Genomic DNA, 18,719 nt, shown 5'->3' with positions numbered 1-18,719 from the left:
CCTATCAGAAAATAAATTTCTTAGTGTTATTTTAATTGAGTTGATAGAATAGATGTAATTAATTTATTTTTTTATTTTGTAGTGTTTTGTTGTACTCTTAAATTATTATTTTAATCATAAGTTGAATGTCAAATTATTCATGATAATTTACATTCAATATGTTTTTTATATAAGTAATCATGTCGTTTTCTTAGTGTTATTTGTTTAAAAAAATAAAGATAAAATGTTAATAGACATAATAAGTTTTTGAGTGAGTCTATGGTAATATGCATATCACGATTTGGCACCGTGCTACGGCTCTATATTTGAGTTTTCAAATCCTAACGGTCGATCCGAACCGTTCATCTTGTTCTCCATATTAATATGTGTTTGGAGACCAAATTTTATATTTTTTGAAATTTTTTTACTATTTTTTTAGATTTATTGAAAATCACTGTTTTTGGATGGTCCAGAATTTTCAGATCAAGTGATTTTCTAAATATCTAAAAAAATAGTAAAAAAATTTCAAAAAATGTAAAATTTGGTCTCCAAACACATATTAATATGGAGAACAAGATGAACGGTTCGGATCGACCGTTAGGATTTAAAAACTTGAATTTAGAGCCGTAGCACAGTAACAACCCGTGATATGCATATTACCATAGACTCACTCTAAGTTTTTTACATTAGATTGTTAAAAAAAATTGTGAAGTTTTATAAAATAAATTGATATATACAATGTGCCGATTTTTTTATATATATCCAAAACTTCAATCAAATTACAAAAAATAACCGAAGCATCGTTGAAATTCGATTTTTACCCAATCCGGTTATCCAATAACCGGAATTTATAGAAATGTCCGGTTAACCACTCCCCGGACTCAAAATGCACAAATCCGGTTAATGGTTAACCGGATTTGTGCATTTTGCCTTTTTTTTTTTTTTTTTTTTTTTGAAAACAGAAAATTTTTATTTTTTGTATTAAAATATTAGAAATATTGAATATATTTCTTTGAAAACAGATATAATACAATATAATTTGATTTATTAGAAAGACTGCAACAAATAACCCGGATCAATATTTTTCAGATCCGATTTTTCGCGGCTGTAAGAAAAATTAATATATTTCTTTATGTGTTATTGGAAAAAAATAAAAATAATTAGATTCCGAGTTATTGATCCCGGTTCAAAAGTCACTTCTAGGTAATCCATAAAATATTGTGACCTTTCTAGTACATTTAATTAATAAAAAGTTGTATCTATTTTGAGAATTCTTTTTGAAAAACAATAATTAAATAAATTAAAGTTTTTGATTTTTTTCAAAAATAGATACAACTTTTTATTAATTAAATGTACTAGAAAGGTCACAATATTTTCTGAATTACTTAGAAGTGACTTTTGAACCGGGATCAATAACTCAGAATCTAATTATTTTTATTTTTTTCCAATAACACATAAAGAAATATATTAATTTTTCTTACAACCGCGAAAAATTGGATCTGAAAAATATTGATCCGGGTTATTTGTTGCAGTCTTTCTAATAAATCAAATTATATTGTATTATATCTGTTTTCAAAGAAATATATTCAATATTTCTAATATTTTAATACAAAAAATAAAAATAAAAATAAATTTTCTGTTAAAAAAAAAAAAAAAAAAAAAAAAGGCAAAATGCACAAATCCGGTTAACCATTAACCGGATTTGTGCATTTTGAGTCCGGGGAGTGGTTAACCGGACATTTCTATAAAATCCGGTTATTGGATAACCGGATTGGGTAAAAATCGAATTTCAACGCTGCATCGGTTATTTTTTGTAATTTGATTGAAGTTTTGGATATATATAAAAAAATCGGTACAATGTGGATAGATTTAAATATTATAATAAAATTAATTCAATGTTGTAATTCTCTTAAAAAATCTTAAATATTTGATTAAAACAAATAATGAATATTTATTATATGATAACATAAAGTTTATAAACATATTTTATAGTAACTCGTAAGGAACAATTTTAAAATAATATATGACAGAAAAACATATTTTATAAAACATAACTTTTAAGGAAAAAAAATTATGTGCTAATATATATGAGAGAATTAGTTTTTAAAGGAAACAATTAATGAAGGATAAAATTGTCTATATAGTAAAATATTTTAATAATGTGTTAATTTAAAATTGAGTTGTTTTACTATCATCACCCATGAAAATAATGAGCTAATATAACTTTTGATTGAGTTGATAAAATAGCATGCTAACTCATAAAAGACAAACAAAGAATAGACACTTTTTGCTAACTCAAACACGTCCAAACATAAAATAGTAATTCAAAATAGTCACTAATCCATATTAGCACTATTCTTTATCTCAAGTCCGTGCTGTTTTTTAAAAAAGAAAAAGAAAATTTTATTATTTCAATTTTAATGGTGTAATTTAAAATTTAGATCAAAATATTAGATGGTCTGAATGTAGGCAATCTTATTTTATTTTTGTTTTTAAAAAAAGGTGATACCAAGAGTCCAAGACCCGATTTTTTCATCAGTAGCATTAAAAAAAAAAGTAACATCATTTAAAAAAAAATCTCGAAAATAGCATGGCCTTTATGAAGCATGATACGAGTGCAAGAGCTAATAAAGTAAAACTTATTTTTACCTTAAAATAGACGGTTCACAAACACAAACCTACCGTTTAGTATAGAAATTGAGGTGCCAGACCAGAGGAACTAGATTTTGGCAAAAGGTTGCAATTAATTCAGATTTTTGGTTGAAGTTTTAATCTAATTGTACAAAAACTTCCATTGGACACGGGAGTTATAAGAACAAAAAACTGACATTTGTACAAAACTAAGACTTCCATAGTTTTAATTCGCACACTTAGATCAATCATCAAGATGTAGATGTTAGATCAGAAATGGGGCTTGCATGCATGTTCTTCTTTTTCTTTTGTCTTTTTTTTTTCTTTTTGAGTATAGCCCGTAGGCCCCAATTATGCTCCCAAGCAGAATCGATCCCATGTCCCTCCCCTAGAGGGCTATGCCTTTACCAACTGCCCCATGCATGTTCTTCTCACTAGTGCCCACCCTGCCTGTTATGTTGAGAAGATATCTTCTCCAAATCCTCAACCTTATGCACAAATAGCTCTATGTTGTTCTTGGAATAGTAGTCAAACTGTGATGAGAGAGAGAGAGAGAGAGAGATAAGCAGCTATGTACGAAAAAAATGAGTGCCAATATACAAACAATTCACAGTCATAAAAAATGGGACCTTGTCAAAGCTCAAAAATTAAATAATACAAATGCATCATTTTACTAATCAGACATACCGCTTGAATTATTTCTTCCAGGTTGATGAGTAGTTGCTGCTGCTTAGCGATGCCTGATTGCCATGCTGACTCTGCCTCTTGGATTAGTCTCTCACCCTTTGAAAGGCATCAGGGAAAAAAAAAAAAAAAAAAAAAAAAAATGAGAAATAAGAAATAAGAAAAAGGAAGCTTTCATGTAAGACTACAGTAAAGATTAGATTTTGTCTGTACTGTCTGCTATATTTAACACCAGGCCTAACCACTTCGGTACAGAAACAGCAAATTCCACTCATTATAATATGTATTTGCCAATAACCAAATTATCTATCTTCACAGACATTATTGTGAATTTCAATTAGACAACCATTTGAGTATGGTGGTGAAGAAGGGTTCAATCTGGTAATATGAACAGTTCTATTGCCATGACTCAGCAAACTTCATTCCCTATAGTCGTACTAAACCAAGATTAGGCAAAGTGGATCCACATTGGATTTCAATTTTATATGAACAAGTTTTAAAAAGATTCCAGTGGAGTTAAAGCAGTCAGGCGCAATTTAGTGATTTGTTTCTTAATTGATATTCATGCTGCGCTTCGGTATCATATTTGCAAAAAGTCACAAAAAAATTGGGTGTTAATTACAATTGCAGAAAATTTTGGGGTCTCATTTGCATAGTAAAACACGGTGTAATTTGCGAAACAAAAAAACAGTAAGATTAAGCTTTCCATCTTAGTATTCATACCTTAGAAACCATGGCTTCTGCCTCTCTCTCCCTAGGTTCAAGAAGCTTTAATTTAAGTTCAATCTGAGACCTCACACCATTAAGTTTTTTAGTCTCCTCTGACAATATTTCTTCTCTTTCTTTCCCAGCCGCCTTTAGCATCTCCTCAGCTTGTTGCACTGAACAATTCAGGCAACAACAATAAAAATTAAAATAAAGACTATAAAACAAATAATAAGCTACTTGATATGGATAAAATATGAAGTTCAGATTGTTAATCTTTTCTCTTTCATTTCTTGTTTTACGGTTATTTTGCACTGTTACACACGATATCTATACATCACACAAACCTTTTCCTTGCTTGTCAACTAGCTTAGCTTCAAGTGTCATAACAGATACATTTTCATCACTCAGTTTTGCCTTCAGTGCCTTTATTTTCTTCTCCAGGGCTTTGTTTTCGTTCACCTAAATTTCAAAAACCAAATAAATAAATAGAACTTTCTATAATATAAGCAAAGCCAACAGATAAACCATACAAGTTCTCCACATTTTGAATGTATAAGATTAACAATAGAACTTTTAAATAAAACCATACTTGCTCCTGTAAGTCTTGCATCTTCTCCAAGTGCTTACACAACTTCTCATGTGCCTACATTGGTAACAAGTTTCAGCATTTCACTTTTCAAAACAAATAAAAATAAAAAGATAATAAACCTACATAATTCAAGGTGCCCTTTTACCCACAAGTGGAAGAAAAAAAATTAGCTGAAAGGAGGTCCTTGCAGAACTGACTTCTAGATACATAGCTTCAAACACACACTTACCTTATTGTAGATCTCACGAATTGCAGCTTTTTCCAGCTCCTTTTGCTTTGTCAATTTCTCATAGTTCTTTGCCTCAGCTCTAGCCGATTTCTTCTCCTCTAGTGCCATCTTTTAACCAAGAAAATAAGATTCATGGGCATTTAAACTTACAAAATACAATAGAAGTAATGTGGCAAGGAATTTAAGAAAAAAAGAAATTGACATAACATATTTGATCACAAAATGGTATGAACTATCATTCCTAAACTACAGCTCCTTTCTCATAGTTTCTATTTTTTTTATCCATATATCTATATGGATAAGGTATGAAAGTAATGTACACTATTGATCAATTACGTTAGGAGGGCCATATAATGTTCCTTTAAAAAGTATGACGTGGGCCAATGGACTGTTTTTAGTGACTTTCTTGACGAATGTACCTAACCAGTCTTTTGGTGTGCTTTAGTCAAACAAAATGCTTTATATTGTTTGGTTTTTCAGAAAAAAATTCACGAAGAATGTTATGGAACCTACCTGTAGCCTATCTGGCGACTGAACAATTTGAGAAGATAATTTTGAGATTTCTTGCACTTTATTCATTAGCTGAAAATCAGCTTGAGATATCTGACAATAAAATAATAGCAATATATAATTAACAACAATCTCTAATAGCATCTAAGTACTTCTAATTTTTCTTTTCTTTTATAGTCTTGCTCTCTAGAGGTACACTGAGTCTCGATAAAATAGCAGGAACAGATTCAGATTATTTGTGGACTCCTTTAATAATTCAAATTACTTGAAAGAAGCCAATTGGATAAACAGGTGACTCGCAGAAAAACAATCCTTGTTGGCGACTTCAAAGATTACAAGAGATGATTAAATACATTTGAAAACCTGATTGTTGATTGCATCAATTTCATCTTTGAGATCCTTGGCATGGGTCTTAAGAGACATCTGTTGCTTGTTGTAAATTTGGATTTGTTGTTCCAGTTCCCTCACCTCCGCATCCAGTTGCTGTACCACCGGTTCCTCCATTTTTGCCTCTATTTCATGACCTTGTATTGCTTCATTGAGCTGTACATCCACCAAGTTAATCAGATGTCAAGTGCATTTCGATCATCTCATATATTGCTAGTACCAAACCCAAACTTAAATTTTATAAATTAATTGAGGTGCTTTATGTACATTTTTACTAGTGTTTGAAGGTGTTTTATGCAAATATGCCTAATGGATGTTTTCCTGTGTTTTGTCTAGCTTAAGTAATACTTCTGAGGGGTTTCTTTAGATTTATTAACATTTAGGGGCATTACAGCTTGCACCAGTTCCACCGTAGTTAGATTATTTTTTTATTATTATTATTTTTTTTTTGGGGGGGGAGGTAATACCAGTTGAAATGGTTTCAGCTGGTTAGTAAACAGGTAGTCTTCTTTTATTGTGAATCTTGTAACGTGAATGTCTTTCTTATTAATGAATCCAGTTGCCCGTTCCACTTTTTGCAAAAATAAAAATCTAGTCTAAACAAGTACTTAGATTAATTCTTTTCTGTGGGCTGCTGTCAACTCCCAAAAAATATATTAGGAAAGGTAAAAGCAGTACCTCAGATATCCTTGAAGTGAGCTCAGCTTTTCTATCCTCAGAACTGGGCATCTCATTGAGCAAGGGGTTCAGGAACTGGAGCTTTTCATTTCTGAATAACCAAAGCATAGAATTGAAACCAAAATCTCACAATGAACAATATCGAAACACAGTTCATGAGGAAGAAGTGATACAGTAATTTCAACTCAACAAAGAATTACAGATATACCAGTTGCCCTTATCATCCAATAGAAAGCCATTTTCAATATACCCGAGATTTTAATCTAGGACGAAATAGGCAGACTTCAGGCCATCAATGAAAAGTGCAATATTATACTGATTTTAAAGTTTAGCTGGGGCTATCGGGCCACATCTTCATGTTTATCCATAGAATAAACCCCAAGCAAAATTGTATCAAGAAAAAAAAAAATAACTAAATGAGATCAACCAGTACTGGCCAAAATTTCAACCAGTACATATTGCTATATACCACAATCAAACCAATAGAACATAGCAAGAGCTCGTTTCACCTGTAATATATAAAATTTACAAGAGCACTGAGATGTTGCAATGTGCGTTTGGGGTTGGGATCAGGCCGCAGCAGATCCCGCAATGTGAATGCATGATACTGAATGGAGGCAAAAAATGCCCTTATTTTTTGGTACAAATTATGAACCCGGATGGCATCTGCATGCTGGGATGGATCTTCAAGCACTGTCAGAGCCTCAAAACCGATTTGATCAGGGTCATTTCTGGTACAATAAAAGAGGAACTGTTATCACGACACTATTAGAGTCTCTTGGAAATTAAGAGAACACTATTACAACCAATGTCTATTGCAAAGAAAACTCAACACCATTTATGTTTGCATATATAACAGCAAATGAAGTCAAGGTGTATTCAAACAAAAGGCCCCTAATTTGCGAATTGGTATAGGCAATTAGTAAATTAATGTCCAACACGTTTTAGGTGCATGTGGATCAGGAAACTCTAAAACAACAACACACTCTACAAGTAGGAGTCTCTAGTAGCAGAAGGAATTGGGGTAGATTACTCCAAATTAAGTTCATTTACACTGACAATTAAGGTCAGATTCCAGTAATTATTCTATAGCAGAGTTGTAGTCCATTTTTGTCATATTTTAACCTTTTCAAAATCCCCGGAGTTTCTGGAGTCAAACATTCTTGAGGCATAAACAAGCATGAAAAATTGCAATCTCTCTCTTGTAGGGTTTGGACTGTTTCCCAATCAAAACTCCTAAAAAAAAAAACAATCTGTCCGCCCCGCAACCCCCCAAACCCCATTTCGTAAGGAGATGAATAGATGATGAGCATGGTACCTGAGCGGGTCGATATAGACTAATACGTGGGAGAAGATGGCGAAGAGAAGTTCGGCGGAGGGCTTGGCCAGGTTAGCCGTGCTAATCACGGCTATGTCCTCCTCTTGCAGGACTCTCGCTATCTCCGCCGCCGGCAGCTCCGGGAACGAGTAGTTTGCCATCTCTCTCTTTGAAAACCTCGACAAAGGCCAACAAGGACGGATTTCGAGATTCGTGCACAGAAAACTACTAATTTTGAGATTTGTACATTTCATAAAGTAAAGTGTTGGATTTGAAATAGCAGGATCCTGTGATTCCTGAAAATATCTCAACTTTTGCGTGACCGACGTGTCCGGTGCCTATTCGGGGAGATGTAGGGGTCAGTATTATTCTGCTTTGAGATTCGTGCAGAACGTATTTAAACGGTTCGAATTTTCCATAAAGTCACGCAAAGTTTGAGATATCTCAGAGGATACGAATTCCCGCTCTCCTCTCTTTTGGCGAGTGGATTCGATTTCAAACTATTAGGCGGTTCGGGCCAATTCGTATCACCTGAGGTAGCTCAAATTTTGAGTTTAGATCTAACCGTCCGATCTGCTTCCACACGATAAATTTACGAGGCAGTATGTTACGAGTGAAAACGGAGTGGATACGCGACGGATAGTGGTAAAACTATTTCCGTATCCTTATTATTCGAATATGAATGCAGATCGAATCGGATATTTATTAAAATATATATAAATATTATTAGAAATATTAACTTTCATAATATTTGTTTAATTAAAATAATAAATAAGATATATTTTTTATAACTTAATAGATATTTATTATTCATATACCAATAATTAAAACTTAAAATCATATTTGATTTGTTTTTATATAGATATTTTGATATGGGTATCTATTTTTAATTTCTTGAATACTGATTGGATTATTATCCACTCTGTTTTTATTCTTATAGTTCGTGCACCTTAATTCTCTCAGCTCGTACATCTTAATTTCGTTGCATCATAAGACCATATCAAAACATATTAGATTGGGAGAGAGATGAAACAAGTGGATTTAGGATTTTTCACTCACCCATCGGTGCTGTTCAATCAAAGAGAGAATGCTAGCAAAAGAAGATATTGCACGAGAACTAACAGAGTGAAAATGGAGGCGGGAGGTAGTGGTATGCCGAGTTTCGAGAAAACCCTAGTTTGAGAAGTGTTTTGGACTGGGTTTTCCAGGGGGAGAATTTGATTTGCACATTTTTGGAATAAAGAGAGAGGAATTGAAATTTTTGTTATACTTTAATTCAGATCTATAGTCTAGAAACCAATAGCAAGAGAAACAAATTCGAATTCTATATTATGGTATCTTTTGGGCTAAGGTTTAGATCTTGTAGACAATACATATATACCAATTAATTACATTAAAACCCACTAGTCAATTACTATACTATTCAGAGGAGGATTCACAACTTCAAATACCTCCGTTTTTTGGAATTCATATTCTCTCCATTAACTCATATTTCGAGTTAAACATCTAGACCGTTCGATCAGGATCTAGGCTGAAGGTGGAATGCATGGGCCATTTAATGTTCGTACTAACACAGATTGTACGGTCCGGGTTCTATTATGAGACCGTTTCTTGTCTCTATTATGCATTTATTTTATTTTTTTTGATAAAAGTGGGTATACCCACCTGTTTCATATAGAAACGGTAATCATAGTTCATACAAATTTCGATGGATGGAATCCATCATACAAAAACCAAAATACCACAAAAATCACCTGCATTGTTTGGACAAACTTTTAGCTAGAGTGACTGAGAACATATTACAGACAAAAGCAATACTAAGTACTTAGAAAATTATTAGTACTAAGATGGGATAGAGTCTATGGAGGAGCAATCCATATTAGAGTCTTTAGAGGAGAGTGTTGCATTTTCTGGAATGGAAGATTCAGATTCCATTCTGGCGACGAGGTACTCCGACAGATCCAGATCCCCGGACCCATATCTTGCGCCCTCTGTATCCCCTGTATCCCCTAAACTGTGCTCCTCTTGGGTATCTGAAACTGTCAAAACTGTCAGTCTGCCTCCCTGGTTCAAATCATAAACATCCATAGGCATAATTAAGGTTAATTTAAAATAAGTCTCATCATTCCTTATTTTGCACCAATAAGAAGCTAAGGCTATGATATTGGATCCTATACTAGTCAAAGTTGGTACTGATGCATTTTCAAAACAAACTCTGTTTCGTGTTAACCAAATGGACCATAGAGTGGCAGCTCTGACTAATTCTACGAGTAATCTATCTTTGAGGGGTATACAACTATCAATTAACCATAGGTCTTCTATTGTATCACAATTAAAAGAGAACCCATTATGACTGGCAATCCAAGACCAAATGGTTTTAGTATAAGTGCAAGTAATAAATAGATGATTAGTGGTTTCTTCCTCCTCACCACACAGTAAGCAAGTAGTGTCTCCTTTCCAACCTCTAATTGCTAAATTTGTTTTGGTAAGTACTCTATTTTGTTTCAATAACCATAAAAAGACTTTGATTTTAAGTGGAATGCGTGCTTTCCAGATAGTTGTGAAAGAATTATTTTTGAGTCCACCAAATTCAAGCCATTTATATAAGGAATGTACAGTAAAAAAGACCATGTGTGGTCCATTTCCATCTAATTAAATCTGATCCTATATTATATGTAAAGATTATGGTTTGTCTCAGATCATACCATTCAGTTAAAGTAATACCAGTAAGTTGCCTATTAAAAGAAAGTGTCAATACCGAATTTGAGGGGAATGCCTCAGCTACTGTTATTGTTTGATTAGAGGCAATTTGAAATAAGTTAGGATATAAGCAGTATAAACTACAGTCTCCTATCCAGTGATCTAACCAGAAAGCAGTGTCTGTTCCACTGTTTACCATTCTTTTAATACCTAAGTCATATACGTGTTTAAAATTAATAACTCCTTTCCAAAAGGAAGAAAGTCTAGGTATTTGTAACCCTGAGGTACCATATTTATTAATTAAAATGGTTTTCCATTTTCCTTTAACAATGGGATCTTTGAACCTAAACCACCACTTAGCAAGAAGTGCCATATTCATTCTGGTGATATTCATAACCCCTAAGCCCCCCTGGTCTTTACCTAAACAAACCTGATCCCAAGCAATTAAATGGTATTTTTTGGTCCCTGTGGAGTTTCCGGCCCATAAGAATCTTTTCCTTATTTTGTCAATTTTGGCACAAACAGTAACAGGGATTTTATATATGGATAACCAGTAAATAGGAATAGATGAAATGACAGAATTTAAAAGAGTAACTCTTCCACCTATTGATAGGAGTGATCCTTTCCAAGATTGTAACCTTTTTTCAATCTTATTAATTAAAGGATTCCAATTAGCTATGCTTAATGTTTTCCAATGTAATGGAACACCTAAATAAGTAATAGGTAATGATGCAATACTACAGTTTAATTGATATTAAGGGGTATCATTGAACTTTTTTCGAAGTTAATTTTTAGTCCAGAAGTTTCTTGAAACCCCAATAGTAAGTATTTTAGGTTTTCTATCATTAAAGGATCTGCTTCTAAGAATAGTAAGGTGTCATTAGCAAAGTGTAAGTTTAGAATTTTGCTATTATCAGGAAATTGTCTTAAACCTCTAATTCTACCCATTTGTTGTGCATTTGTGAGTAATTTATGTAAGACATCAGCTACTAAGTCAAAAAGGAAAGGTGACATTGGATCTCCTTGTCTAAGACCTCTTTTGCATGCAAAGTAGGCTCCTTGCTCTCCATTAAATGATATGCAAGTCCTACTCCCTTGCAAAATATCCTTGATCCAGTAAATGAATAAGGAGCCAAAACCCCTATATTTAAGAATTTCAACTAAGAAATCCCAATTCACCATGTCAAATGCTTTCTCAAAATCCAATTTGAGAAGAATTCCTTTTTGCTTAGTAAGCCTAATTTGGTGTAGTAATTCATGTGCTGTGACAATATTGTCACCTATTAATCTACCTTTAATATAAGCTGACTGTGAATCATCGATAAGTGGATCAATTACTTTGGCAAGTCTGTTAGCAAGGAGCTTTGTAACAATTTTAAAGCTACAATTAATAAGACTAATAGGTCTAAAATTCCTAATTGTAAGAGCATCTTCTTTTTTTGGGATGAGACAAATTGAGGCTAGATTAAGTTTAGAAATGTCTAATGTCCTATTATAGAATGACTGGAAGATAGTAAGTAGATCTAGGTGTATGGTTTCCCAAAAAGTTTGATAAAAGAGAAATGAGATGCCATCAGGACCAGGTGATTTGGTTGGATTGCAAAAGAAAATGGTATCTTTTATTTCTTCTAAAGTAAATGGTGACTCTAAAGAGGATTGTTGTAGTGGAGTCAATTGTTCATGAACAGACCATAATCCCTGTTGTAATGTCACTAGTCTCTGGGAAGAAGATCCTAAGAGGTTTTTAAAATAACTAGTAATATGGGTTTTGATAACCATAGAGTCATAAGTAAGATTGCCATCTATTTCTAAGGAGAGGATTGTATTTTTCTTCTTTCTTTGGGTAGCTGTTAGATGGAAAAATTTAGTGTTTTGATCTCCTTCTAAGAACCATTTTAATTTGGCTCGTTGTTGCCAGTAGACTTCTTCTTGATGAAATAGGTTATACAGGGTGGTTTGACATTGTTGCCAATGAGAGCAGTCAGATGGTGTCAAAGAATTAGATTCATTTAACAGTTCAAAGTGTTCAATTTCAGCTATTAGAGAATTTTTTAATCTCCTTTTCTCTCCTTGTAAGTTTGAGTTCCACCCTCTTAATTTTTTCCTTAGAAATTGTAACTTAAATTTCCAGGAGTTACCTATATCAGAAGATAGCTGAAATTCATTCCACCAATGAATCATTAATTCTTTGAAACCTTCTGCAGAAATCCAATTCTTATCGAATTTGATGTGTTTTGGAATAGAAGTTGTATTAGGGTTTGTTTGTAGGATGAGGGGATTGTGATCTGAGAAGACTCGAGGTAGAGAATGAACAATTGAGGAGTTGTATTTAGTTGACCAAGACACTGTACATAAGAATCTATCTAAAAGAGCTTTAGAGGGAGATGTGACAGACCTTGCCCAGGTAAATTTCCTATTTTGTAAGGGTATTTCAATCAAGTTAAGATCAGAAATTAAGGTATTAAATCGATTGCTTAAGATGTGGTTATATGAGGACCCTACTTTTTCATATCTGGATCTGATTAAATTGAAATAGCCTCCAATTAACCATGAAGAATAACCAAAAAGAGATATACTTCTAAGTTCATTAAGAAACTCTGATCTTCTTGAGGAAAGAACTGGGCCATAAACCACAGTGAACAGCCAAATGAAATTCTCAGTTTTATTAGAGATAAGAACAGAGATAGAGAATTCCATGATCCATGAATCAATAATGGAAAATTTATTATCATTGATGCCAAATAGGATTCCTCCTGAGGAGCCAATAGAAGGTTTAGATAACCAGAAATTAATGTTACTATTGAGTGAATTAAGTTGTCTCCTAGTAAATGATTCTTTTTTGGTTTCTTGTATGGCAACTAGGTCAATTCTATGTGTGTTGAGAAAATCCTTAAGAGCCCTACGTTTACTTGGGAGGCCTAACCCCCTTGCATTCCAACAGAAGATATTAATCATTAGAAACTAAAGTGTTGTCTGGATTTATGGTTAGTATTATGTCACTAATGTCTACTGGAGGGGTGGGTGGTATTTTGGGGATGAGATCTTGGCATGAATCTGAAAAGCTAGATCTAGTGAGTGATCTTAAGTGTGCAACAACTTTAAGCTTATGATCTAGATCAGTACCTAGACTTAAACCACTCACTTCAAATAGAGAAATAATCTCTTGATCAGAGAGATTAATATATTGAAATTGCTGAATTATAGTGTTACCTGAGGAGGTCACATGCCTTCCCTTATTCTTGCTGGTTCCTCCTGCTTCTTTTACCTTCAGCCTCAGGCTGTGTCGTGCTTCAGATTCAACACCTGCTGGAGCTGGTACAGGATTGAGCTGTTGAACTTCCTGGCGAACTGGTTGACCAACTACTGGTGCTTGTGGTAGAGGGGGATCTTCTTGTTGATCCTGTTGCACCACTGGTTCATTGGGAGCTACATCCTGTATCTGGAGATCTACTGGGTCAACTGGCTCGATTTGTGCAATGGCATGTGCCTGTATCACTGGTTGTGGGGGTAATGGTTGAACCACTTGGTGAGGGGGGAGTACTTGAGGGTTAAATGCCTGTTCTTGGACATCTAGCTGGGGTAGAAGGGGTAGTGGTATTTGTGGAGAGCCAATTTCTGGAAGGGGAGTGTTTGGGATGGGGATAGTGTAAGTCATAGATTGCATTCCAATAGGGTTTGGGATTAAGGTATCCACAGAATTGGGATGTGCTATGTTGGAGAAGTCATCAGGGAATGTGTTCAGATCTACCAGTAAGGGATTGGGAGCGGGTATAGAGTTAGCTGATGCTTCTAGTGGTTGTGCCAGAGTCAGGATATTGTCGGAGAGAGCAGGTGATGGTTGAGGTGACTGTGAGCTTTCTCTGATGAAATTGACATCAAAGACTGGTATCCTTGTTGAACCCCAGAGAGGTGTGTCACTGTCTTCTACCTGGATTTGAACAATGTGGCTGTGTGCGGTACCATTTAGATCAGTGAAAATGAGGCGGCGACATGCGGAGATCACTTCTTTATCCGGAACCCCAATTTTCAATCGGAGAGCAATCAGGGATGATTGAGAATCGTATGTAATGAAAATACTTCCCAGATCTCTTGCTAGCTGTCTGAGTTCAGTGTCACGCCAAAGATCCTGAGGAAATCCATAGACTCTGATCCAATACTCTTTGAGCTGGACACCTCCATTGAAGAATCGGAAGTCATACTTAGTAGCTGGGAAGACAATCCCTCGCAACGACACCTCACCAGCCCGTAAGACGTCTTCTTTCCATTCATCCGATGGAGGAGATACAAGATAGTGAAAATCTGGTAGTTCGCGAATGTTCCAATTCCAATGTGGAAATGGAAAGAGAAGGCGAAGGCAAGAGAGAAGGTAATCAGGTCCAACATAGCGTGTGTCGCGAAGTACTACTCCTTGAGACAGTGAATTTCGCAAGGCAATGGTTCCTGAAGTTGCATAATAACGCATAACTGGTAGAATGTTTGATTCTGCTAAAAGAGCAGGTGCTGGAGGGGGCAGCATTGTTACTGGTGGAGTGTGAGGGGTAGAAGGTAGAGGTGGAAGAGATGGGGTTGATGTTGTTGAAGTGGATGAGGGGATTTGAGGGGTAGATTTTGGGGGATTTGGTAACTGTGAAGAGGAGGGAGGTGGATTTGAAGGCTTGAATGTATTTAACGAGGGGCATCGTGCTGATCGGTGACCCGTTTGAGAGCATGCAAAACAGACAAGGGAGCTCCGACAAGAAACAGTATGATGGCCTGACGCTCCGCATCGGTAACAAACAGGTATCCCTTTCTCGGTCAGAGCACGGAGGCGTGACAGTTTTGAAGATACTCTTTGACTGGCGATGCTGTTATCGGTCTTGGTGCGATTCTGTTGAGAAGATCTTGTGTGCGGCGTTGGGCGGTTAGAGTGTCGTACAATGGGTTGGGCGAGGATGGATTCCTTAATAACTTCTGTAAATGTTTTTCTTGGAGGAATTACAGAAAATCCAGGAATTACTGCTATCGGGGGATGCGCTGGGACTGGATTTAGCCGTGGTATACTCGAGTGGGAGGATTGAACTGGATAAAGTGGGAGAAGAGATTGAACGTCTCAGACGGAGGCTGTGGAACTGATGGGACTGTATCGGGTTGAAGGGTCTGAAGGGAGGAAGAGATATTACTCAGAAGCTTCTGGAGCTCCGATAAGAGGGGAGCTATATCAGTATGTAAGCCCATGTGAGAAGAAAAGGGAATCTTGGTTGATTCTTGATTTTCCGGCGGCCCAAGAGTTTCTTCTCAGCCCAAGAGTTTCTTTAGTATTATAATATTTACTTTCTTTATGTTGATGCCTGTACTTTCTTTAGCATTTATTTTTAAAACTATAAAATTTAAAATTTGAAACTTAAATTCCAAAATAAGACTATTTCTTGTCCTCCTTACCTCTGTCGTCTTAAAATTGCAAAAACAAACCTTTTCAAGGTCATATAGAATGTTTCTAAATATAACTAATACTTACTATACTCTATAAGCAAATACGAGAGTAATTATTTTCAAGAGCAACGATACGTCTCTTTTCTATTACTTACAATACTTAATATTAATATTTTCAAACGTCATCCAATGCCATAAGCAAAAAAAATATTGATAGAATCTGTTAGATACAAAACACTTGCTATATGAACTATTTACACTTGCATGACGATGTATGAATAATTGCAATACTTGATATTAATACTTTCATACATCATCCAGTGCCGTATGGATTTGTTTTTTAGAGAACCTATTAGGTACAAACACTTGACATATGTAATATTTACACTTGCATTACGAGGTATGAATACTTGCTTAATGAGGTATGAATACTTGCACATAGTCTACAACGTAAATAGCTGTACATCATGCACATTTGTGAATACTTTTCATATTACATATTAATACAATCAAGCGTCAAATAAAGTCATTTGTAAAAATAAATATTAAATTAAGATACTTTACAATGTAAAAATTCATACTTCAGTTATAAGTATAAATATTTTGCGCTTGTGGTCCCCGTAGCTGTCGCTTTCAAGCGACGTTTGCGATCCCCCCCATATAGATAGTGCTCCTCCCATGTAGTTAATGCCTGTAGCATGTTTGGTGAGTTTCTCAGAAATACTTTACAACATAAAGATTCACACTTGAATGCGCAAGTATGAATACTTGATATTTTAGAGAAGAATATTGTTTATAACAATTATAGCCTAGTACTTGCGATGGTCGTTACGCATCCGCTTGTCTTTGGTTTTCCGCATGTAGTCTGTGTCACTTTCAAGCGATGTTTGCGATCCCCCCAGATCGGTAGTTGTCCCAGGTAGGTAGTGGTCCCCGAGATACTTAATTCTCAAAACACGTCTGTGGGTTTCTCATAAATAATTTACATAATTAATATTCACACTTTATTGTGTAAATATGAATACTTGATATTCTAGAGATAAATATTTCATCATGGATCTCATTTAAAAGATAAAATTATATAGAAGACGTTTATGATTTTACATTCACATAAATTCTCACAGATAGTCAGAAATATGAGCGTGATTACACAGAGAAAAAAACTCACCTCTAAAAATGTGTAAAAGATGGGTGTGTGATGAAAGAGAAAAAAATGAATGATATGTCCATTTTTTTTAGAAGTACTTGGTATCTTTAGATATGAATACTTGCATTACGATGTGTGAATACTTGCATTACGATGTATGAATATTTGCACGACGAGGTATGAATACTTGTGCGTCTGACAACCCAAAATTGTGTCATCATGAATCTTATTTGAAAAAAAATTGTGTAGAAGACGTTTGTGGTTTTAGATTCGCAAAATTTCTTACAGATCGTCTGAAATATTGACGAGATTGAACGGAGAACAAAAATAAACCTCTAAAAACGTGTGAAAGATGAGTGTGTCCATTTTTTTTTTAAAACTTGGTATCTTAGATATGAATATTTGATATGTTATATATCAATACTTGTGCGCATAGGTATCCATATTTGCGCGCGCCAATTGTAAAATATATCAAATATTAAGTGGTCTTCCAAGTAGTTAGTGGTCCCCCAGTTAATGAGCGGCCCTCAAGATAATTAATGATCAGTGAATGAATGAGAAAAATGAATCGGGGATAGTTAGACGCTCTCTTTTTAAAAATATGTTAAATTTTTTTTATATATAATAAAATAAAAAAATTATCCATTTGTGATAGCGGAAAAAATTGCAAACATAAAAAAATTGCAAAAACTTAAAAAAACAGAAATTATATTGATAAAATAGTAACGATACAAGATATTTGTTGGGGCTAATTGATACCTCGCATATTTAGCCTATATTTGACTTGATTTCGTACCAAATTCACGTTCTAAATTGTCAAAATCATGTGCATTTCATTGATATATCCTTAGAATTTGGTACTGCTGAGAGTTTGTTTGTTTTCTGCAGGATTGGAGCAAAATACACGAAGAAACGGCGTTTTTGGACACCTTGGTACGGCCCTTACCAAACTTGGTACGGCCTGTACCAAACTTAGCCGTTTCAGCCTTCTTCCCACCTTGTACGGCCTGGCCGTACCAAATTGGTACGGGCCGTACATAGGTGCCGCCTGACATAATTCAAATCTTGGCAGAGGCTATATATAGCGGGGGATCTCTCCATTTTCGAGGATTCCACTTCATTCCAGATTGAGAGCTCAGTGAAAGAGAGAAAGAGAGCAAAGGAGCAAGAAGAGAAGATCAAGGAAGAGGAAGAGGCGAGAATCGACGGATCTACACCTTCTCCATTCCCGATCTTCAATCTAGTTCTTTCATGACTTTCTCTATCTCTTTTCTTGTATATCTGGACAGATCCATGACTTGTGAGTAGTAGACTTTCGTTTCTAGGGTTTGTAGATGGATTTTCTTGATTTGTGTTGCTTTTCTTGTTTTGGATCTTGTATGAACTCTTGTGATTGATTTGATTGTGAATTTGCTTGTCTTGATTGCTTTGTGTTGCTGTGATTGCATGTGGTGTGCCTATAGTGGTAGATCAACCCTAACAAGGTCATGTGACCATTGCCTTCTCTCAACCAAACCAATCCCTTTAGGTAGACTTGATCGAATTGAAGCCGAAAGGTTGAATTCTCCTCTAATCGACAGATTAGAGGTTACCTTAGATCTCCAATCAATCAACTAGAGGATCTGGACCAAAACACGAGAGTTGAGGTTTAGAAACCCTAGAAGGTGAAGAATTGAATCCAAAACTTAGATCTTGAACCAACAAACGAGAGTTGAGGTTTAGGAACCTTAGGTATGGTCAATTGAACCTT

At 34.9% G+C, this 18,719-nt stretch overlaps 1 protein-coding gene across 1 annotated transcript; it reads right to left on the bottom strand.

Moving 5' to 3' along the window:
* Nucleotides 1-2,742: 2,742 nt before the first annotated feature.
* Nucleotides 2,743-7,916, bottom strand: LOC144572663 (kinetochore protein NUF2 homolog). The gene is made up of 12 exons (XM_078322321.1): nucleotides 7,714-7,916; nucleotides 6,905-7,126; nucleotides 6,396-6,486; nucleotides 5,694-5,873; nucleotides 5,334-5,423; nucleotides 4,821-4,928; nucleotides 4,592-4,645; nucleotides 4,347-4,461; nucleotides 4,018-4,175; nucleotides 3,298-3,393; nucleotides 3,043-3,143; nucleotides 2,743-2,911 (listed from the first exon to the last, which is right to left on the bottom strand). The coding sequence occupies exons 1-11, from the start codon at nucleotides 7,872-7,874 to the stop codon at nucleotides 3,045-3,047; spliced, it is 1,374 nt and encodes a 457-aa protein (XP_078178447.1). The 5' UTR covers nucleotides 7,875-7,916; the 3' UTR covers nucleotides 2,743-2,911; nucleotides 3,043-3,044.
* Nucleotides 7,917-18,719: the final 10,803 nt, after the last annotated feature.

Source organism: Carex rostrata, chromosome 20 (genome assembly GCF_964058835.1).
Source record: "Carex rostrata chromosome 20, lpCarRost1.2, whole genome shotgun sequence".
Lineage (NCBI taxonomy): Eukaryota > Viridiplantae > Streptophyta > Magnoliopsida > Poales > Cyperaceae > Carex > Carex rostrata.
The sequence above is the reverse complement of the archived record's forward strand: the minus strand, read 5'-3'. Positions and strand labels throughout refer to the sequence as shown.